Source organism: Opisthocomus hoazin, chromosome 1 (genome assembly GCF_030867145.1).
Source record: "Opisthocomus hoazin isolate bOpiHoa1 chromosome 1, bOpiHoa1.hap1, whole genome shotgun sequence".
In the NCBI taxonomy this organism is placed as follows: Eukaryota; Metazoa; Chordata; class Aves; order Opisthocomiformes; family Opisthocomidae; genus Opisthocomus; species Opisthocomus hoazin.
In genome coordinates this window covers 31,427,114-31,450,495 of record NC_134414.1, presented here as the reverse complement: position 1 = coordinate 31,450,495, position 23,382 = coordinate 31,427,114, and the positions used below count along the sequence as shown (strand labels likewise).

Below are 23,382 nucleotides of genomic sequence, written 5' to 3'. Positions count from 1 at the left end.
TCAGTGAAGCAATAACAGACCTTCCCCAGACTTATCATAAAATCAAAAAAACAAAAAATCCCAAAATCACCGTAATGAAATCGTAATAGATCCCATCTATTCTTCTACCATAAGCATCTCTATGATACCAGATTTCATTGATCCAAGTTAATTGCTGGTTTAACTCCCAAGAAATGGGATGCAATGATCCATTTATTCGTTCCTGTGCTTTCAAGAGAGAGCAGCTTTTAGTAACAACCTCCCAGTTGCAGTCACTCAATTTTCTCCAGGGGTCTTGAGAAACAGTTTGTAGATATTAAGAAACCAAATAATGTTTGTGCATTGTTGTGGGTTAACCAAACATCTGCCTGACATATATGAAGTAGACCTCTTGTGAGACCTAAGTCATTCTGAGGTGGCTGCTGGAATCAGGCAGGACGCCCTTCAGCATCCAGCACCAGATCACAATTTATGAGCAGTGGAATGGAGCCCTAAATCTGCATGGCTGTAATAAGAATATAGCAATCCACCTTTCTTATAGGTACCTACTTGTGAACATTTAAGTCTGTTAGTTTGGAGCTCAACATACATGACACATTTCCTTCTAGAATTGAACTTGCAATTTTGAAAAGCGAGAATGAAAAGCAAATTGGTAAAATACAGTGCACTAATGATAAGAGTGAAATATCTTGTTTCCCAAGGTACAAAACTGTGCAATGGACATGTACCTTATTTTACTGAGAGAGAGATTAGTAGGAAATAATCCACAGACTGTGCAACTTCTAGTAGCCCAGACTGCAGACCGATACCATCTTGGAGGGAGAACTGGGAAAACATCTTGCAAAGGACTGCAATTGCTCAGATCCTGTATACGGATCTGGAGGGGAATTCTTTCCAATGTGGCTCCTTTCCTGTCTCCTGCCTGCCTCAAGCCCGGTTGATCTACTCTGGAAAACGAAGAAAACAACTTAGTACCAGCCTTTGTAATTACCTCTCATTGCACTGCATAAGGAGACTGGAGCAGATGAATTATTATGTGGCTCAATGAGTTTGGTGAAATTTTTGGTGAATCAAACCATCACAACAATAAAAATACATATTACCTTTTCCAAACTAGGATTTCAACAGAGGTGGGTGGGGTTTTTTTTTAATGCTTGAAGGAAATGGACGAAAAGGTAGTGGTTTACTGCAACTTGCATTGTCAGCTGAGAAAATTACAAGAAACTACAGTTCCTTGACTAATAAGCTGTTCAACCTCTAATAGAACTGCAGAAGGAAGTATTTTTTGTGTATTTTGTTCTCTGAAGTCAAATTTTTCTCTTCCCTCTTCTCCTTGTTTTTTTTTTGTTCCCCAGGTAGAAGAGAGCTAGGAGAAAATCATCCTATTAGAAGGAATTATTTGTGCAGAGTCCGTGCACAAAGTATACAGAATAAAAGCAGAAGCATTAAAAGCTTTATTATATGTAGGATTTAGTTGTTTTATAGTTGCGGTGTTTCAGTATTAATTCTAGTTTAGAACTGAATAGTTCAGAATCAAAGCCAAGATTAGTATCTACTACACCTTGGGAATTTATCTCATACTGATTTTGTTTTTCCTTTCTGTCTCAGAATTCTAATTTATACATGAGTAAGTGCTGGTTGGAAAAGCATTTTATATGAATGTTTTTCTAATAGTGTACGAGATTTAATCAAAATCTTAGTAGGAAAGCTCACCACTGAACTGTGCAATCTGTGCCTGCCACAGATAAGTCAGGATATTTCAGCAGCGCTAGGAAGATACAAAAGCTAATAACTATTCCAATGCTAACATATTCTTTCTGCCCAAGCTGAACAGATAAGAAGGACTGTATTTAATTGTCCACACACAAGCATCGAGTGGTGCCTGCGCTGTGTAGGACATCAGAGCCATTTGCATGGAGGCACCAAATGTGCAGAGGCCTTGTGAAAGACCCAAGCCGTGCTGGAATGCAGATGAGAGAGCTGATGCATCTGAAAGAGGCCTAGGTACCTTTAATGGGCAACTGAACCAATCTCTAGCATAGGCATAACCGCTACCACAATCAAGCTTAAAAGGTGTAAGTGACCTGTAGTCTACTGAGCAGCAGCAACTGTGTAGGAGCATATTCGTAAACTGTGGGAAACATGAGGTAGTGGAACTTAATGAAGAAATTAAGGTTTAAGTGGAGCTACACCTTTGGTGTGAACTACGTTGTATCATATCACCTCATGCTTGCCACAGGTTTAAGGAATACAGACAAGGGAATGGTATGCTAACAGATAGGCTTTGACTTGGTAAGTTGCAACAACTTGGTTGTATGTTTTAGTTTCCACATTTTGCTGGTGATCTTACAAGTTCTGTTGATGGAGACCATTTGTACTTGTTTCAATACCAGTTTTTAGCATGAGTTTTAAATACATATATATTGCAAATATTAATTTGAAGCCCTGTACCCCCAAAATACATTATTGATTTAATCTTTCTTTTCATATTGCAGAGACAAAGTATTAGAATGGCATAAAATATGGCCCAGTTCTACTACAAAAGAAGTGTCAATGCTCCCTACAGAGATCGTATCCCTCTTCGTATTGTACGGGCAGAATCTGAACTGTCTCATTCAGAGAAAGCCTATCTGAACGCCGTGGAGAAAGGAGATTACGCCAGTGTAAAGAAAGCTTTGGAGGAAGCAGAAATTTATTTCAAGATCAATATTAATTGCATTGATCCCCTGGGAAGAACTGCACTTCTTATTGCAATTGAAAATGAGAACCTTGAGCTCATAGAGCTGCTCTTAAGTTTTAACGTATATGTGGGAGATGCTCTGTTGCATGCCATACGAAAGGAGGTGGTTGGTGCCGTGGAGCTGCTGTTAAACCACAAGAAGCCCAGTGGGGAGAAACAGGTATGTGCAGGATTTTCTCTAGGTTTGTAGTCTGCTCTAGTGGGAAGAGAAGAGTTATACAAAGGGAGTAAGTAAAAAGAAAAACGAAATCAACCATCATCCCTGCGCACAAGTGTTTAAAATCAGAAAATCAGTTACTTCGATGCTGTATGCATTGTAGTCATTTGTGTTTAGACATCAGAGAATCATAGAATCATAGAATGGTTTCGACTGGAAGGAACTTTAAAAGATCATCTAGCTCAACTCCCTGCCATGGACAGGGAGATCTTTCACTAGACCAGGAAACACAAAATGCCATCCAGCCTAACCTTGAACACCTCCAGGGATGGCACATCCACAACTTCTTTGGGCAACCTGTTCTAGTGTTTCACCACCCTCATTGTAAAAAATTTCTTCCTTGTCTACAATCTAAACCTACTCTTTTCCAGTTTAAAACAGTTGCCCCTTCTCCTTTCACTACAGCCTTTGTTATAAAGTATCTTTCAGCCTTTCTTATAAGCCCCCTCTGTATAATGAGAGGCTGCCATAAAGTCTTTCCAGAGCTCTCTCTTCTCCAGGCTAAACAGCCCCCACTCTCAGCCTTGCTTCATAAGAGAGGTATTCCAGCCCTCTGATCATTTTTGTGGACTTCCTCTGGACCCACTGCAACAGATCCATGTCTTTCTTCTGCTGGGGTCCCCAGAGCTGGACGCAGGACTCCAGGTGGGGTCTCACAAGAGTAAAGTATCACAGAATCATACAATCATAGGCTGGAAAAGACCTCTAAGATACCAGGTCCAACCATCAACCCAACACCACCATGCCTGCTAAACCATATCCCTAAGTGCCACATCTGCACGTGTTTTGAACACCTCCAGGGATGATGACTCCACCACTTCCCTGAGCAGCCTATTCCAATGCCTGACCACTGTTTCAGTAAAGATTTTTTTCCTAGTATCCAGTCTAAATCTCCTCTTATGCAACTTGAGGCCATTGCCTCTCATCCTATCGCTAGTTACTTGGGAGAAGAGACCAACAACCGCCTCACTACAACCTCCTTTCAGGCAGTTGTAGAGAGCAGTAAGGTCCCTGCTCAGCTTCCTCTTCTCCAGATTAAACAGCCCCAGCTCCCTCAGCCACTCCTCATAAGACTTGTTCTCCAGACCCCTCACCAGCTTTGTTACCCTTTTCTGGACATGCTCCAGCAATTCCATGTGAGGGGTCCAAAACTGAACACAGTACTCCAGGTGTGGCCTCACCAGTGCCAAGTACAGGGGCACGATCACCTCCCTACTCCTGCTGGCCACATTATTCCTGACACGAGCCAGGATGTGAAGAAGGCCACCTGAGCACACTGCTGGCTCATGTTCAGCTGGCTGTCAGCGAACACCCCAAGATCCTTTTCCGCCCTGCGGCTTTCCAGCCACTCCTCCCCAAGCCTGTAGCATTGCATGGGGTTGTTGTGACCCAAGTGCAGGACCTGCCACTTGGCCTTTTTGAAACTCATACAGTTGGCCTCAGCCCATCGATCCAGTCTGTCCAGATCCCTCTGCAGAGGTGCAGATTCCCCTCCCTTGACCTGCTGGCCATGCTGCTTTCGATGCAGCCCAGGCTATCGTTGGCTTTCTGGGCTGCAAACACACATTGCCAGCTTACGTCTGATTTTTCATTCTCCGGTATCCTCAGGTACTTCTCAGCAGGGCTGCACTTAACCCCTTCATCCCACAGTCTGTACTGATATTGTGGATTGCTCCAACCCCAGTGAAAGGCCTTTCACTTGGCCTTGTTGAACTTCATGAGGGTCACATGGTGCCCACTTCTCAAACCTGTCAAGGTCATCTCTGTCATTCAGTCAAATCTGTACAGGTCCACAAGGCTTATCACCTTAATGTAGTTAAGTCACATGAGATCTAGCTTCCAATAAGAAAGAGTGAATACATCCTGCATCCTTCTTACCCCTTGTCTGAGTAACAAGGTTTTCCACTTACAGCGGAGTGAATTTTTAACTGCCTTCTATATAAAGCCAGCATTGGGCTCATATTTAACTGATCATGCACAAAAAACACTTCTTCAAAGACTGTGCAGTGAGACAAGTCAAACTTCTTGAAGTCAGAGCTTTGTGTTCGTTACAAACTCACTCAGGACAGTCTAGAAGCTGATAAAACAGGTTTTACTTGTGAGACCTCTGACACTGTGACATTATTCCTGCAGATATTAGTGGGAAACCCTTAGTGGGAAATCCTTAATCATTCAAAGATGCAAATCATTACAATGAGAATATTAGTGATATGAAGTGGTCTGTTTGAATTAATTATGAAACTCCTCTTAAAGTCAATGAAGGTTTCAACCCTTCCATGTAGAGATCACCATCTCCCAATTCATGAAGGCAACACTGGGAGATAATGACCTAATTGATCAGACTTTCAGGCTTGTCTCCAGCAGTCATCCATCCTGTGAAGTAGAGCTGAAAATGTACAAACTCCTTCCCTTTCTGCCTGTCTTCTCTCAAAGGAAAAAATCATTACATAGTCTCGTTCATGGTAAGTGTGATGCCTGCTGTGCTTCCCCTTGCACTGCCTTGAGACATCTCTAGGAGGTAGCTAGCCTCTTGCATGTCCTTCTCATTTTAAGAAACTAGTGGAGACAGGATAACATAGCCCGTAAATTCTGATATTTCTAGGAGGACCCTTCCAGGAAGAAAAACCTTAAAAATAGTTATAATACTGTATTCTATTTTCATCTATTTCAATTTTCATATATTATAGCAACTGTATTAATGTATTTCAATGAATAGTATGTTGAAATGATTACAGCTCTTTCATAGATAATGCATACAATATACTTTAATTACAGTATAATATACCTGCTATGGATAGAATTGCAGATAATAGGTAAAGAGTATAATTTTTTTCTGATAAAATAACATGAATTGTATGCTTTTTTGTTATGGAAAGAAAGGAATATAGTAGGTCTTTGTACAAATGCGTATACCTGCCTTCCCTTCTAGACAGTAAAAGCAGAACTCCTTTGTAATGACAACAGATTTGTGTCAGAGAAAGGGAAGAAAGCTAGATGCACTTTATGTTAGTCCCATTTCATTATTTTTCAACTGACAGTGCAGATGAGAATACAATGTATAGGAATTTATCAATGCAGTGTACTAGGACCTGGAAGGCTCAGTGCACTGCCCTGTGCCAGGGCGGTTAAACCACCTGTGTCTCCATTCTTCGGCTTCTGTAGTGAAAGTTGACATTTGCAGAACAGAGTTCATCTCACTTGATGGTAGCCATCCAAAGCTGTGTCTCACCTCTGATCTGGCTGCCTGGGGTCCCCTTATCAATGGAGAAGAATGGAGATCCCTGTGGAGCAACTCATGCTGTCTTTCTCAAGTACTTGTCTTAAGACGGGATAAACCACTTTTTGGACTAGCTAAAGAGGGGGTCTGCAAATCTACCTTACACTGGGTGCCTAAATTACAGGCTGTTCTTTAGACTTTCAGGACGACTTTTTTGTATGTGCCACAGCTACTGTAATGGAAACTCTGGAATGCAAATAGTAAAACTTGACTTAGGTGAGGTTCATGCTGCAGCAGACAAAAGATTGGCTTACTTTTGGGGTGCAGTGTTAAATTAGCCACAAACTGCTTTACTCCAGACTTTTACTTTCAGTGTCAGACTGGGTTGCTGGCTCGCATGGAGTTCTGCTTCTCCTTCTCTTCCTTGGTTTTCCTGTGGGATAATAGTGTTGACATCCTTCTCAGATTTAATGTGGCAAAGTGTTCTACAAAAGCTAAGTTATATTCTCTTTTCACAGCTGCACTTGCTGAGGGTCTTCCTATTATTGTAAATCATGAAGAATAATCATGAATCATTTAAAACAAAGACATCTCTTTTTGTGTCTGTACAAGGCTAGGCTTGCCCATTGCAAATGCAAATATTGCTTGCAAGCCAGTGCTTGCAAAAAACAGCCTTTAAATATATTGATTTACACGTGCATGTCATTGTTTGCACTGGGGACCCAACACCCATTAAGATTTGATGTGTATCGTATGTGTAGATAATCAAGTTGGTTCATTTTTAGGAACAGGTCATGCTGAAGAGAATGTAAATGTGCATTACATTTATGCAGTAAGCATTTTGCTGCAAAGAAGCAGATACAACTGTGAATATTTAATCATAGTAACTGATGGCTGAAAAAATCATTACAGTTGGCTAAAGATACGAAATCTGGATTTTTAGAATGATATACTAAAATTTATATTTTCAGTGTTTAGACAGTAATACATGTTTTTTCTGTGGAATATCAAGTTCCTTTTGAAACTCCATTTGAAACTACAGATTGACGTTTTTTGATTACTTTTTATTTGTAAGCATTTGCCATATTGCATGATGATGCATAAGATGATGATTCATTTTCAGACTCTGCTTTTAATGACATGGTATCTTTGCCTCTCTGGTTTTCCTTTTTTCTGTAAAGCACACATGACCAGTGTGGTAAAATCCTGGCCCCTTGAAGTTAGTGAGTTTTGCCATTTATCCAGTGAGGTCAAGATTTTACCTTTTTCTTGTTTTTTTTGCCCCTGACAAAAAGTTATTCACAGAAGAGGTGGATAATAAGTCATAAGACAAATGCATGTACTAAATACTGCCAAGCTCAAGAAACAGTTTAGATTCCCAAGTATTTCATTAGTGATGAAAATTATGAGCATTCAGATGCAGAAAAAAACAGATAGGACTCATCATTTACAAGTAAATAAATTAGCTCTCACTATTTTTGTATATTCATGAGATAATATATCATGCATAGCTAATTTCAGCTTCACCCTTATACAATAATGTGATTGTATTTGTAAAATGAAAGAATTTTTAAGCATAGAATTTCCTACATAATTCAAGAGCTCATTGCAACATCAGAAAGCCAGAAAAAAATATACTCTTGTATCAACAGAAAGCTATGATTCTTCAGGGCAGCTGAAATGTATCTTTTGAAAGAATTGACTTTTCTCCAAAATTCAGTTCTTTAAACACTTAAATGTTTAAAAAGAAAAGGGGGAAAATGTAAAATTATTAAGTCTGACTAAAAATCAGTGCATGTAGTTAAAATGATACATTTTATGCATTTTTGGAAAAATTTTCCAACCAGTATCTTAAAGATTAGGAAATGCTGCTAAATCTTACTCTTTAATACTTCTTTCTTAAAAAAAAAAAAAAGCCCAAACCAAAACGCACCAGAAACCAACAGTCAGATCTTGTTAAAGTTATATCTAAACTCTCTAGTCTACTGACCACTCAGCTATTGAACTCTTCGTAATACTCACGCGTGATGTACTTTGCATTTCAAAGACCACATGGGTTATCAATATGTGGATACATCTGGTGCCACCTGGTGACTACAGATGAGGCAAGTGTGTTTAACAGCTTTTGATTGTGTTTGACTCCTTCCAATACTCAGTTTGAGCGAGGTTTTTGTGGTATACATTAATGCAACTCAGGAAAATGTGATTTTGTCACTTGCATTATATTTTCTACACTCTTTAACTGTAACAGCTTCTAGAGCATATGTGAAAGAGAATAACACAAATTAAGGTGAATGAGTTGAGCAAACTTGTCCAAGCACTTTTGAATTACCAGTTCCTCAAAGCCATATGTACTGAATTATCTGCCAAGTCACTAGTTACTTACCCTGATGGATAGTTGAATGCCACACTAAGAGGGAAAAAAAGCTGCTCTTTAAAATTCAGTATCTGCAGAAAACGTTTTTATCTTGTTAAATTGCATGCAGCATCTACAGATGGGATGGAGGTTAAGTAGCATAAAAAATGAGTAGAATACCTTTATCTAAATCACAGCGTGCTCTACTGCTTGAGAAACCCAGGCATCGATCTCTAGCTGGGTGGTTGACTGCCTAGATGTGCATATATATTCAGGGAAGACTGAAGCAGAGGAGTAGCTGTCTGCTAAGGATGCTACAAAGCGCTTAAGTGAAGGTGAAGTCTCAGTTATTAAACTTGAATCTGTGTAGCATTGCATTTGCTGACAGCTTAGATGTAGGGCATGGGAACCTGACTGCAGTGTTTACAGGCACTGCCTGGCTGTCAAAAGCACGTGGTAGTGCTTTTATGCCTCCCTGTTCACTATTAGATGTCGATCTTGTGGTACTGTGTGTATTTTTATAGGTGGACACCCTGGGGACATCTTTCTGCAGACGTCTGAAAAAAATATTGGCATTTGCAAACATAAGGGAATTGCTAGAGAAGAGAAGACTTTAGGACAGGGAAGGAAGTGATCGCAGTGGTATGTCCCTGGCTCATTCCTGTGTTGTGGAAATCAATTAGCGTGAAAACACTGCTGGGCACAGAGGAGCAGTCATGGTGAGAAGGTGGAAGCTGGCAGACTCCAGCCGCTACAGCTTTCCTCCAGTCAGATGGGAACCAAAAATTTAGTAACCATCAAGGCAGTTTGGGAGGTAAATCTGCTGTATAGCAGATTAGTCAGTCTGTGGGTGCTTTGGATCCACAGATCAAATGTCACCCGTAAACTCTCTTCCCCAGAGGTGCTAGTGTCCTCAGCGAGACTTCTATCCCTCTCTCCTGTCCACTGTCCAGCCAGGTTTCTCTACTAACAGGAAGATTTTTCTTCCTGTAGTGCATCAATTCCTTGTACATCATCTCTGCATTTCCAGGGTGTCCCAGCGAAGTACTTGATATCTAAACTTTTTCTCATCTCTTGTTTGGTCAACATTAGCAGAACAGTCAATGCATAACAGGCAGTGCATACTTTCTGATGCCCTGGCTTAGAAAAGCTTTGTAATAATTGCCTCAATTAACTCCAATTCTGCAAGAAAGCTGTGAAATGTGCGTTTCATTTCCTAAAGGGGAGACAGGAGGTCTTTGGGATCAGCTTGACTCCTCTCTCCTTTTGTGTGCTTTGCTCTCACACCACATGCAGAGAAAAGAAGAAATTACTGCCATAGCATTAGAAGTAGGAAGCTGGAAAGAGACTATATCCACGTCCTGCGACTTTCATAGCCTTTTCGCTCTTCTGGGACAACCGATAAGGTCAAATCATAAACTACTTTGTGCAAAATCCCTGTCTTCTTCTTGTTATGCTAAGAAATGTTATATGTGTCGAATTCCTTCATCTCATACTTGCAAACTCTTGTTTCTGCTGCTTGCTCACCCCCACAGACTCAGTCACAGTCCCTGCCAGCCGAATTCAAACGAGGAAGCCAGGCCTCAGCTTCTTCAATGTACTGGCCTCTAAAAATGCAAATCCATTGCATAGACAGATTTTTTCAATGGTTTTCATGGATTTTCCTGACAGTGTCTCAAAGGTCCGAGAAAAGATGAGTTCAATGTGTTGTCTAAATATTGGGGGGGGGGGGGGGAGTATTTATTAGAACACAAAAAACCTAAAGCTCTGAAACTTAAAAGGTACAGCCAGACATTTTGGAAGAACTGAAAGACATAGCATATTCCTTGGTGAAGGGTGTATTCCATATGGGTACCAGAGACAAGGTATAAGAGTCTGAGGTGGTTAGGAAGTGGTAGAAGATACCGATTCCTGAATTAGCATCACAGCGCCTTCATGAGCTTCTACTGCCTTTTCAAGGCTAGAAGTTAATTAAGATGGAGATAATCACAGCAGGCATTGCCAATGCCACCTGCTTACAGTGGATGTGGAAATGTCCACCTACCCCAAAGTAACATACACTCACTTTGCAAAATCCTCTTACACCATCCAGTTCTCCCCATAGTTCTCATGCTTTCTACAAACCTGGTTGCCTACCATTTGGGTTGCACTCAGAGCTGTGGATTCAAGTTTATGATTTCACTGCCAGGTTCTGAGACTCCCTCAGGAAGAGCATGAGCATAGTTACCATTTTCTCTTCAGGCAGACTGTGAGCAATCCTTCTTCATCAGCACTGAAGAGCGTCTTTAGTAGCCTTCCTGGCCATAGTAGGCTTTACAGCTGGGTTATTCCTGAGCAGCTGGGTAAAAGGCATGGTATGTTCTAGCCTTTATCTCTGAGGGAAAGGTCTGAAAGACCTTAATGTGACTTTGGTGTAAGGGGTAAGGCCAGCAAGCTGTGATTATGTGCTTTTATGTTATAAGGAAAATGGTATCTGGAAGAGACGGGTGGGGTGAGGTGAGAATCATGAGTAAGAAAATAGCAGTTCTGCTACCTTGCAAACCAGATGTGAATCCAGGAATCTAACCCAGACAAACATATGCTAATGCAGCTGTATGCCACATGCACAGTGCTTGCCAGGGACATTGTATTCATGTGTGAACGAGAGGATCCAGGACATTTTGGAGTTCCTGGGCCCCAGGGTGTGTGGTGGCAGAATCTTCACCCAGGGAAGCACCAGTCCGTCATCCCACATCTGGGTGTTGAAAGAGCTAGCAGAAAGCTACAGGGAGGTCTGGCCAGCCCCCTGATCTGGATGATAGGCAGACCAGCGCCTCAGAGCTTGCTCTGGCATTTACGTTCTACTCAGTGTGTTGGCAGCCACCTTGAATTCTTGGACAGGAAGAGTTATCCAGGTGATCAGTAGGAAAGTTTGCTATCTTGGGACTTTTTGTGAGGTGGGAAGAAGACAGGCATTATTTTGCTGTCACAAGCTAAAGTTATATTTTATAAATCTCAATGCGTTTAGCTGATTGATAATTATTTGGAGTGTGGGAAGGTAGAAGTGGAGCTATTGACAATACAAGTTGTCTTTCACTTAAATCTACTCCAGGCAGTTCTGATCAGAATTAACAGTGATTGGTCTTATGCCAAAATGTATCTCAACATCTGATTTTTTTGGCAGTGTTGCCATGTAGTTTTGGAGAGAATGGAAAGATGTCGGAGAACAGCCAGGAGGAAGGAATGGTCCTGTGTGAGGGTATGTCAAGGATGTTGTACAGTATAGTTTCTAGGCCACTGGGGCAGGCTACTACGTGGATGTTCAGGCACTCACCTAAGCTATCTGGGAACAGACACAGACAGCAAGGCTGATAGCTTTGAAGGCAAAGCGCCTTCAGTCTGGCAGCATTTCCAGAAATAGATAAAAAGTCTGAAGGTGAAAAGTCAGGACACAACATGAAAGCAGCACAGAGCCTGAAGAGTCATTTTCCATTCCCAAGATACTGGCAGCTTAGATTCTGCTCTTCTGACAGAGCTGCTGTCTCCTAGGAAATTCTCCATGTGTGGCTTCATCACCCATTCTGTTCCTTTCGTGTCTCTTGGTATCTTTGGACTTCGTGAAATTGCCCTGTGAGGAGTCCCAGTGTCCTGAGATGAAGCCAGCACTCTTCTCTGGAACTGCGCTCATAGCCCAGCTTCAGTCTCAGTCAGGCTTCTCTTACTACATGCAGAGCATTTAGTCAGCTTCGGTCCATTATTTTCCTTCCAAGTCCTGTCGGATGGTACCATTTTCCCTGTCCCGCATTGCCCCACAACCCGACAATGTACATGGGGAAGTTGCTATGTAGGGATTGTACCTCCTCCTGGTAACAGTGTGGGTCTTCATGGACAAGATGAGGGAATATATACAGGTTGTAGGCCCAGCTCATCTGCAACGGACTTTAACTACAAAGATGTTTGACCTGTTGTTTTAAGACGTTGTTTCAAATTTTCACCTAGTTACCAAACTTGAACTGATACTGATGAAGCAGGGGAAGAAAGAAAAAGATTTTATGAGCACTGCATGATGCCTTGCAGTTTTTCTTATCTAAAACTCTTTCTCCAGTAACTTTGGAAAATATCAGTCACAATCACTTGTGTAATCACATCTGTTGAGATTAAAGCATCATTTTTGTTTTGAAAATGTCTCCCACAGAAGTTCATGAACTAAGTGCCTTTTTTGAATATTCTGATAGTGACAGTCTAGCTAGTAATGAGTATGGAGGAGGCAATGCAAAGCTAAGTAGAGTGTGAGGGCAGGAAGTTGGTTCTTCCCACTCCTAGCTGCCTCAGTGGGTAGCTGCGTATTTTTTTTTCCCAGTGGTATCTGATAAATTAGATTTTTATGACAGGTTTTAAAATATTGGTAGACAGAGAAGAATGGGAGAGGCTGTGTGGGGAATATTTCAGTATCTTTTCTGCACATTCAGTCTTTCATATAATCGTTTGGGCACATGGAAAGAACATGTAGCTCTTAGAGAGAGGTGTACTATAAAGGTGGAGATGATTAATTGCATTTGAGATGGAGATACAGATTTATGAAAGTATTTTTCTTCGATTTTTTTTGAGGGATGCTGACTGTATTCAAATTCAAAAAAAGCTGCACGTAAGTGTCATTACATCTTGGCAATAAACCCAAATTGTCAGTGTTTATATGCATCAGAGGTAGGGTGGGTGGCTGTGTAGAAAAACCTGTGACAATTACTAAAGACTCCAGAAGCTGGTATGTTGGTGCCATCAAACAGAGCTGCTAGCGATTTCAATACTGAGGTAGGCAACATGTTCTACAATATGCACTCATTACCTTGTAGCAAATGCCAAATCATGATATTCCAAAGTTGAAGCAGTGGCAAAAGATCTGTGCCAAAATATGGGGGAATGTGATAGTTTCTTGACCTGTACAAAATGATGAGCCACTTTTTATTGGCAACATACAAAAAATCTGACTAGTAGGATCCTTACAGATAGTTTCCTGGCAGGTGGTGTTATTGATGATGACTTACACCAGCTGTGAATCTAACCCTCCATTTTAGGAGTTTGAAGAAGTTCAGAAAATACTAACGGTGACAAATACAGATTTAGTTCAAAGACAACTAGTGAACCAAACTTCTACCCAACCTTGAAATGTTATAGATTCAGAAAGATTAGGTGCTTTTCTTCATTATTTGCTGCCTTTTTCACACTTTTTGTTTTCAGCTAATGCTGGAAATGAAAGCACATTTCTACCTCAAGAGGTCACATTTTCAGTGCTGCTTTCTTTTCCCTTTTTGTATTTGTGGAGTCCCACTTGAGAGCACTCAACGAAGTTTACAATCAGAATAGCAATAGCATACCAAAAACAAAAAAAAGGAAAATGTCCAAAATCTCTGCCTTCTACAGTTAGTGGTCCTGTACTGTCATCTCCATAACCCTCCATACCTGGAATCCTTTTTGCCAAACCTGCCTGCTTTTGCTTCCTGATGACTCAACAACTGCAAAGATAGTTTCAACTAAAGATTTTAACAGCCTTTGAGTGCTTGAAAACAGGTTAAGAATCAGCTCTGAGGCCAGCAGTATAAATCTGTTAAGAAGACCAAGAGGTTAAAAAATAAGAACCTTTTTTGATTGGGGTAGTCTTGTCTACTAAGGTCTAGAAATCCCCATAGCCAATTATCTTTACATTTGGCTATGCAATTTAACTTATGAATTTTAAAAATGTATAAACATTAAAGGAGCAATGTAAACAAACCAATGTCTTCTCTGCCTAGACCAGCCTCTCAGGGGACAATTAATGATTTTGCCCTTGATAAAACAGATTGAGAAGAGCTGCACTGTATATAAATATATGTATACATATGTATGTGTGTAAGGAGTGGGAGTCAGCTCCTGATTCAAATGCCTGAAGCTAAATGCAATGTAGTGGTAGAGCCAGGGGTCTATGCAGACATGTCTCCCATGTCAGAGCAGCCTGCCTGTCCTCCACCTGCACAGCAAAGGGCTGAGACCCTCCAGTAGGTCTTGCATCATATCCGTGTAGGTCTCTCTGATTCTCAAGGGTATCTTAAATGGTACTAAATGCTTGTGTCTAGGTACCTGGATCACTCCTTTAGTGCTCACATGTAAGCCAGATATCTGAGCTCCTAATAAGGTCAGTGAAGAACTAGATTGTCTGCTGACCAAGTGCAAGTGTCTGTCATAAGCTAAGAAAAATAGTTCATTGGACTCTGCTGACTACATCAACCACGGGCCCAGCTTGGAGGCTCACATGTAGTGGATGAGTGAGGTGATATCCTAGCATATCTATGAGATGTGTGGGCCTGGCAGTTATGACACAGGACTTGTGCAGGACCTGTGCCTGTGTCAAGTGGTGACTGGACGTCACACAGGACACCTGCAGGTGTCTGAAATAGCACTAGACACCTACATGGGGGCAATTGAGTTGAGATCTTGATTTACACTGGGTATAGCAGGAGCTGTCAAGAAGTTTGCTCATATTTGGTCCTCAACGCTCAACCATCAAGTTTGCTCTTGTGATAGGGAATCCCTTTTCAAATTGTTCTGTGAGCAGTGGAATTTATGAAATCTGATTTCCACACAGCTATGTGTATCATGATTGAATTTCCTCTGGTTTTAATGTTACTAATGTTCATCCAAGGCTGATGCACTCGTAATGACCTGTTTTTGTATGAGTTCTCTGGTACTGGAGAGAGTCCAGTGGAGGGCTACGAGGATTGTGAGGGGACTGGAGCATCTCTTCTATGAGGAAAGGCTGAGGGAGCTGGGCTTTGTCAGCCTGAAGAAGAGAAGGCTGAGAGGGGACCTAATAAATGCTTACAAATATCTGAAGGGTGGGTGTCAGTAGGATGGGGCCAAACTCTTTTCAGTGGTGCCCAGTGACAGGATAAGTGGCAATGAGCACAAACTGAAGCAGAGGAAGTTCCGTCTGAAGATGAGGAAGAACTTCTTCCCTCTGAGGGTGACAGAACACTGGAACAGGCTGCCCAGGGAGGTTGTGGATTCTCCTTCTCTGGAGATATTCAAGACCCGCCCGGACAAGATCCTGTGCAGCCTGCTGTAGGTGACCCTGCTTCGGCAGGAGGGTTGGACTAGATGACCCACAGAGGCCCCTTCCAACCCCTACGATTCTGTGATTCTGTGATTCTGTATCTAGTAAGCTCGTTGAGCTCACACTCCAGAATTTTCTTCAGATCTCAGTCATCCATCTTTTTTAGGAAACTTGCAGGAGTTTAATATCTCTGATATTCCTTCTTGTTAACATCCAGCTGGAACAGTCCAACAAATTCGAAAGTCACAACAGGCTAACTGACAGAGTCTATTAACATGATTACAGAGCCTTACTTTTCTTAGGAGACTACCACTTTAGCCTGTCAATTTACGAACTGTTTTCTGGATGGAGGATATGCATGTCACATATTGTACTGACAATACTGAAGTGTTTTAATTGTCCTTTATCCTAGTGCCAGGGTCTGTATCTTCCACATCTTTACCCCAGACTGGCAGGAGGCAATATTATTTCCCCTTTCAATTCAGCTACTAAAACATTACTGAGGGTTGATAATAAAATATTATCTAAGTTTGCAGTCTTATCATGATGTGTGAGGCCTTCTGGCAGAAAAAAAGGAAACCTGAAATATCAACCCTCAAGGCCTTATATTGCATGTTGTGTACTACCGAGATGCAGCTGAATATTTGCAGAAAATGCAAAAAAGTCTGCCACCACTTTATTTGCTAACAACTAGCTTTGTGATATGAACTGCAAGCACAAACAAGCTGGCTTTCTCTTCCCTGTTTATTTAAACCTCTGCTTGTTACCACCATGCACTGAATTGAATAAAAATATACTTACATAAGCTCAATTAAAAAAAATTTCTATATCTTAAAGCACATTAGGAATACCTCTTTACCCGTTCATTACTAGGATGCACAATGTGTATAAGATGAAGACCTGCAATCAATCAGTAAGCTCAGGAGTAATACAACACTAAGATAAGACTAACCTGAAACAAGGAAAACTCACAGCACTAAGGGATTTGAACCAATCCATTCTCCTTGGCACCAATTTGAAAGGCTTCTTTCTGTCAGTCTACCCTCAAATACCTCTAACTGTTTTGCTTCTGGTCTCTCACTGCATAGGACAGGTTATAATAATGCACGCCTCCCCTGTTTCTCCTTTGATCTCTTTGCAGTGGAAATTCAAAAGGATTTTTTTTTTATTTATTTCTAGCAATATTCTGTTGTTTACCACTACATCCTTTCAAAACCTCATAAGCCATAGGCTTGTTCCATTGATTCTTGCCTGCAGGGAGGATCTTAAAGTATCTGTTGTTAAGGAATTGAACACAGCTGAGAACATTGTTAACCTGTAATAAAATTAAACTGTTAATCCTTTACCTCTCAAATGGACTTCCATTTTTGACTCCTACCATATCCTTGCATAGTTGTGTGAGTCTTGGTCTCCTCTGCCTACTTCAGAAACAAGTTCTGTTTTGCATCTGTGAACTATGGAAAACTTAGAGTATGGTTCAAAAACTAGAGCTGCTGCAAAATAGCAAACCACTGAATAACATACCAGGAATAACATACTTACAAAAAAGCTTTCTATAACATTTCTCTGCATCCTCTGCAGATTTATGGGGTTTCTGGGTCCCTGCCATACTCTTTTGTATTCCTTTCTCATAATATTTTGAAAATATATAAAACATTTTCCTTGAAGTGTTTTGCAGATTTGCCCAATTCCCACTTTGTTCTTTGAGGGTGTAACCCTTTTAATTTTCTCAAACATGAAATTTACTTCCAAGACACGAAGATATCTCAAATTGTTTTGTAATGCTAAATAACTGCAATCAGCTGTAAAGAAGTTTGATTTCCACCCTTCCATCTGAGTTGCTCATATCTCCTAGTTTGTTGATTCCTAGAGAGACCACCAATCTGTTATTATTCTTCCTGCAAAAACTCCTTTTCAAAAATGATCTTTCTCATTCCTTAGCCAGTGGGATGCCTTATCTTGTTTCTAGATCCACAAAGCTCAGGGAAAAATAAGGGATCCAGCTCAGATTCTAAGAACGCTTTTTTCTAACATTTCTCTCAAGACCTCACTGGAGAAGCAAACCAATTTCCTCCTGCCTCTCCAGCTAACTACATGAGCCATTTCAGTAGAAGGCAAAAAATCAGGGAAAAGCAAGAGCTTTTCCACATTTTTCTAATCAAATCAGAGACACGGTTTCTCAGGAAATGGCATGTCAGACATAAATTTCACTAAAATGATTTTACCTTTATGAACAATTCTAGGTTTGAGAAAAGTATCTGTGAGTCCATTTAAAAACATTTGTTTGGGAAGAACAGAACTAGGTCTGCTTTGAACATCCAGGAAGTTTTGATATCAGCTTAACTCATCATGCAAATTTTGACAAATGCATATATTAGCTTTATTATGATGTGACAGAAATAATTATATTTCTCCTTTAATAATTTCCACAATAAGATTTTTTTTCTTTCTTAGCTCATGTATTTTTCCAAACCATTTTCATTTTCTTTTTTCACTGTTCCTGAGTGAAAACAACACTATTTTCTTGTCATTTTTCATTATGAGCACTCAAGCAATGCCCAGAATTCTTACTTGAAAAACTCCTCTCTACCTAATTTCAAAAAGATACGTGGTAAGAAAGCAGGTGTGAATTTAAGAGCTGGAAACAAATTCAGAATATCTTGACAGTCTTTTATTGAGTGTCTACTTTGAAGTCATTTGCCACCCTTGCTCAAGCTATTGAGATTGACTGAAGGAAGGGCACATCCATCCACTAATAATGCTCACAACAAAACATTAATTGAAAATGACCACTTTTGTGTACAGGCTGTCTTTTGGATCAGCTCCCAGAGATACAGCGAGGAGAAAAAAAAGAAACAAAGTGCTGAAGCCTTTTGTCATCAGTCACACCCAACAAATGCATGCCTCAGATCTATCAATTCAGATATCTTTTCCTCTGATCCTATGTGGAAACTGTTATAAATTAATTTTACAGTGTTTCCATTCTCTATTCTCCTTTTTCAAATAAAAGAAGCCTATACTTTTTCACGCCGGGGAGGATCTTGAAGAAAATACTCAAGCATTCTGCTTGTGAGCACCTAGAAGAAAACATAGACATGAATAGCAGCCTACGAGGATTTGTCAAGAACAAATCTTGTCATAACAATGTAATTTTCATTCATCACCAGATAGCATGCTCTGTATGTTGAGGAAAAGCGGTACATATCATATAGCTTGAGTTTGGTAAGATTTCAGAAACTGTCACTCCAAATACAGTCTAAGAAAGCCACACTCAGAGTAGTTGCCAACAGTACTGGGTGAAACAAGACAAATGAATCAAACAGAGGGATGAAATGAGCAGATCTGTGGGGATCTATCCCAATCAGTATATTCATTCATGACATTTAAGATGAAATAGAGGGCATATTGTATCTGTAGAGAGCACAAAGCTGGGGGGATCACAAGCCTGTTGCAAGACACAATGAGAATTCAGGATGTTTGTGGCAAACAGGAGAAATTATTTCTGTAAAAAATACAACAGTCCAGTAAGAAAAAGTGTAAGGTTCTAAGTAAGCAGAAATAATCAACCAAGTATGTATTGGAATTGAAAATTATTAAGATAACAGTTCTGCAGTGGGGATTAAAATAAAGACTAACAGAAAAAGACTGTACAATATAATAATACTGTGCAAAAGTCAGCATCGTATTTGGTCACATCAGAATGAGAACAGATGATAAGATCTATGTGAATTTGTCCTCTGTTGTACTCGGAAGTGGTGAGGAATGTGCAGAAAGAAATAAGAAAGTTCAGAAAATTAAAAAATATTCACCATAAGGAAAGTCTGAAGGAATTATTGTTTAAAAGAGAAAGCTGAAACTATAGTAAATAAATAGTGTATTCTCTGTATCCACATTTTATAGAACCAGACATTGTGGGCTTAAACTGCACGAAGGTAAAAAGAATCAGAAACGTTGTCTGGAAATGGTGCAGCACATCCATTCACCACTGCAGGGCTTTAAGAACAGATTGGTTAAATAAGTGTGGGGATTTATCTAGTGTAGTTACCATACTTTGGGTTCAAATGGGTGAAGAAGACCTTCCGACAAGTTCCTTTCTGCTATCCGGTGCTTCTGAATTCCTTTACACTGTTTGGCTCAAATGTTCTGCAGATGTGTTAAGTATATACTGTTATTTGTATCATGCAGTTATGCAAGTCATCCTCATTGTTTAGAAAAGTGGTGTTGGTTTCAGTGAATTACTAAATACTATTGTAATTCTTTTTCTTAATATGTAACATTAATGCCTTTTGTGCAGTGTGGCTGGCACAGAGACTGGAAGTCATCAGTCCATGCTGTGACTATTGTGACACACAAATTGATTCAGCTGTAATAGGATGAGCATGAAAAAGCACTAGAAAAACATTGGCTCACATCTTGGGGTAGGTTAAGTGTAACTGATAAAAAAAAAAGAAAAAAATGCTGAGGTTTTGAAAACTTAGCTTTTACTTAGAAAAAAGAATGAAGATAACTCAAACCTGTAAATTGAATGTTGTGAAATTCTCATATACACAAAAAGGCAAGCACTGAATCATACTTAAATGTGAAAGGGATTTTGTGCTAACTATTGTAACATGCATGTTCCCAGTCATGTCCCAGCAAAGCAAAATAAATAGATATGTTATTACATAAAACACTATTCTAACTAACTGGGGAGAAGTTATCCTTTGCTAATGACAATGCATATTAGCAGCAAATAAGGACATTGAGGCCTGATCCTTGGAAATATTTATGGCCTGTGTGGTATACACCAAGAAAGGTTTGCAAGGAAGGCAGCTGCCTGCCCTACCAACAGGAGATAGAGAAAAAGCAAACTCCTAAAGGCAACACATTCAGCATTAACTGTTCATACCTTCTTCTTGCAAACCCTGGAAAATTGGCCAGAATGATGAATCCAGTTCTTTTGAAAAATATCCATTTTGCAACCCAGCAGTGCCGGTTAGGAGGCATGAGCTGTGGTTATCTGTGGGTTGGTATTAGCATTAGTTAGCACAGCCATCAAGTTTTGAGATAGTTCAGCATATGGCTTGTGTCTACTGAATAAATTCTGTTGCGCTGTATGGTAAGGGGAGTGTTTAGCTATCTAAAATTAGGTCTCTGTTTTGGTTTGCTTATCAAAGCTTATTTCTGTGAGAAAACTTTCTTGGCTGACCTGAACTGTAATATTTTGATAAGTAAATGTTAGGTACATTTTATAAAATTAATAGTTAGAATTCTTATAATAAAATAGTATGATCACAATAATTTGATCTGAAACAAAATGTTGGTCGAATTGGTCCTTTTTATTGTTAACAGGCAAGTTTTGCAATAAAGTAAGGGTTTAAAATAAAAAAAAAAAAAAAAATCCAGCATCTTTTGTTCAAGAATCTCCACACAGAAATATTTGCTTTTTTACTTATTATTTTTTGCTATATCATCCTGATGTTAATTTATAACTGGAATTACACCCCCGGTCGATAAAACCTTTCCTCAAAGAAGTGTGCTCAACTGGGAAAAGAAGCAGAAAGAGGTGGTCTGCTTAGGCAACCGAGAGTTACTGGCAGGACTGGTAACAAAACCCGTGTCTTGAGGTCCAGAGAAGTTGTCTAGCTGTTATTGCCACAGGTCGAATTTCTGTGTTTTATTCCCCTCAGGGAATCCCCCACTTTTTCCATTCATGACATCATATGGAATCTGATAGAGGATACTTCCATCTCAAAGCTGCAGCCCAGAGAAAACTTCCCACCACAAACTCTCAACTTGTGGTTAGGATTTCATTTTGGCTAGTCAGTCCTCTCATTTTTCTGTGAACCACATCCCATAATTTAGCACTAGAGGGAGGTTTTATGGCCTTAGGTGTTTAGCACTGAGAATTTTATTTTAAGGTTGTAATATATTTTATATAGGAAACAGTATTTTATTTTTTGAAAACATACTTTATTAAAGATTCACGATTTTATTTAAGATCCAAAAAGATAAGCGTCACTTAACCTTAAGTATGCACTGCCCCATTTTTATCATCTCTGTTGCTTGTGGTTAGACTCCAGAGAAGAGAAATCTGGAAGATGAGCATTAAACACGTTGACAGTGTCAAGCTGAACTGGGGGTGTGAAAATGTTGAAGGATACATTTTGTAATGAAGTCTTACCTGCTGGACTGAGGCAGCATTTCAGATGTTTAATTAGTATTCAAAGCATGCATTCTTATGAATTCTTACAGTACCTGTAAAAAATTTCATTGCATTTTTGTACATTTACATTTAGTCCCCAGACTGTTGTCAGTTAACTTAGAGTGCCTTAGAGCAAGGGTGAGGTTTTGTGGATATGTCTGTTTCCTACAAAATGAATACATATAGAGGCAGAATATTATAAAAGGAAGGAAAATATTTCAGTAGCACATGAAGAGTGTGGTACTTACCTTTAGGAAATGTAATGAGTCCAAGGATAGTAAACAAGTTGAACCCTTTCCAGGGAGGCCAGGGAAGCTGCCTATGGAAAGCAGAAAATGACAACGTACCAGAGGGGTGTTGCCTGGCTGGTGTCACACACACAGCCGTGAAATGATGCTATCCTTGAGCTCAGCTTAGCAACTTCCATCCACTTACCTGCCTCACACACTCGATGACCAAACAACATGCCATGCACCTTGGTGTAGGGGAAAAAGGCTTTCAGCCAGATCTGGGGCCAGCGTTGTAGGCCTGCAGTTTGTGCAGTCTCCTGAGATAGTTTCAGCGTGTCTTTCAGGATAGACTATGTACAGATCCCTTCAGTGATGAACTGAATTCAGTTTATCTTGAAATTATATGTTCAAGTTATTCAAGTTATCTGGTAGTTTATCAGTGACTTAGTGTATGTGAAAGGAGTTGGGGGTAGGAGGATTTTTTGAGTCCTTCCTGGTACAAGTAATTCCATCATCATAATCAGGATGTACTTCAACTGATACAATAGTGTAAAACCAAAGAAGAGAAGAACTCAACAAACCAGAATGTAAATCAGAACACTCTATGTGCATAGGGGTAACTTGTATGCTGTGGGCTATACTGAAGCATGGAGTTCAGAATCTTCAAGGTGTTGGGCTGATGACAGCTGTAGAGCAGTAGTGTTGAAGCAACTGATGAGCTTGATAACACACCTTTATAATATTAATTTCCTTATATAATATGGTACTGCATGAGATTACATATGTATTCATCTTGTTGTCTGTCATATATCCTTTTTTTTCTTTGCTTTAGGTTTTTCCTCCAATCATACTGTCATGATTGACATGACTCAGAAATTTATTCACCTAACAACTTGCAGCCATTGCAGGATTTACTCTTCCTTTACAAGCAAAAGACAAAAGAATTGTAAATAAAGATGAGAACCAGGCAAGCGATCTGTTTGCCCAAGGAAATAGGTTGCTTCACATAGATTCTGAGCTACTTAAAAAGTAGGTAAATGGGCACTGTAGTTTTCAGTCTCTCTGTTAAGATATTGCAGTAATGAGAGCCATTATGAGACATCTAAATGGAGAAACGGACACACCTGGGTTTCCGTTCCTCCTGTTCCAAACTGACTGTTAGCTTTTCCTAGGTATCTAAGAGATCATGAGCAAATGGTCTCTCTACTTTTATGTCATAGGGACAGAAAATGTCTCAGGCCTAACTGGCCTTAATTTAGCCTAGATTTCTCTTTCTGTCATAGCAAAGGGGCTTCTCTTCACACACACGATACAGGGAAATTTAACACACATTGAAGAGTGCTGTTCCACTTGGTGTCTAAAAAAATTGTTAGATAGCTAAGTTGGACTGACTCAT

At 40.0% G+C, this 23,382-nt stretch overlaps 1 protein-coding gene across 2 annotated transcripts in view; it reads left to right on the top strand.

Moving 5' to 3' along the window:
* TRPC4 (transient receptor potential cation channel subfamily C member 4) overlaps positions 1-23,382 on the top strand; it is a 162,619-nt gene that overhangs the window by 58,546 nt on the left and 80,691 nt on the right. The window contains exon 2 of one of the 2 annotated variants that reach the window (XM_075420745.1): positions 2,475-2,879. In XM_075420745.1, the coding sequence (XP_075276860.1) occupies positions 2,502-2,879 (378 nt within the window). In that variant the 5' untranslated portion in view covers positions 2,475-2,501. Of the gene's footprint in view, positions 1-2,474; positions 2,880-23,382 lie in introns of those variants that run through there. The other variant, XM_075420763.1, reaches the window with a different exon arrangement.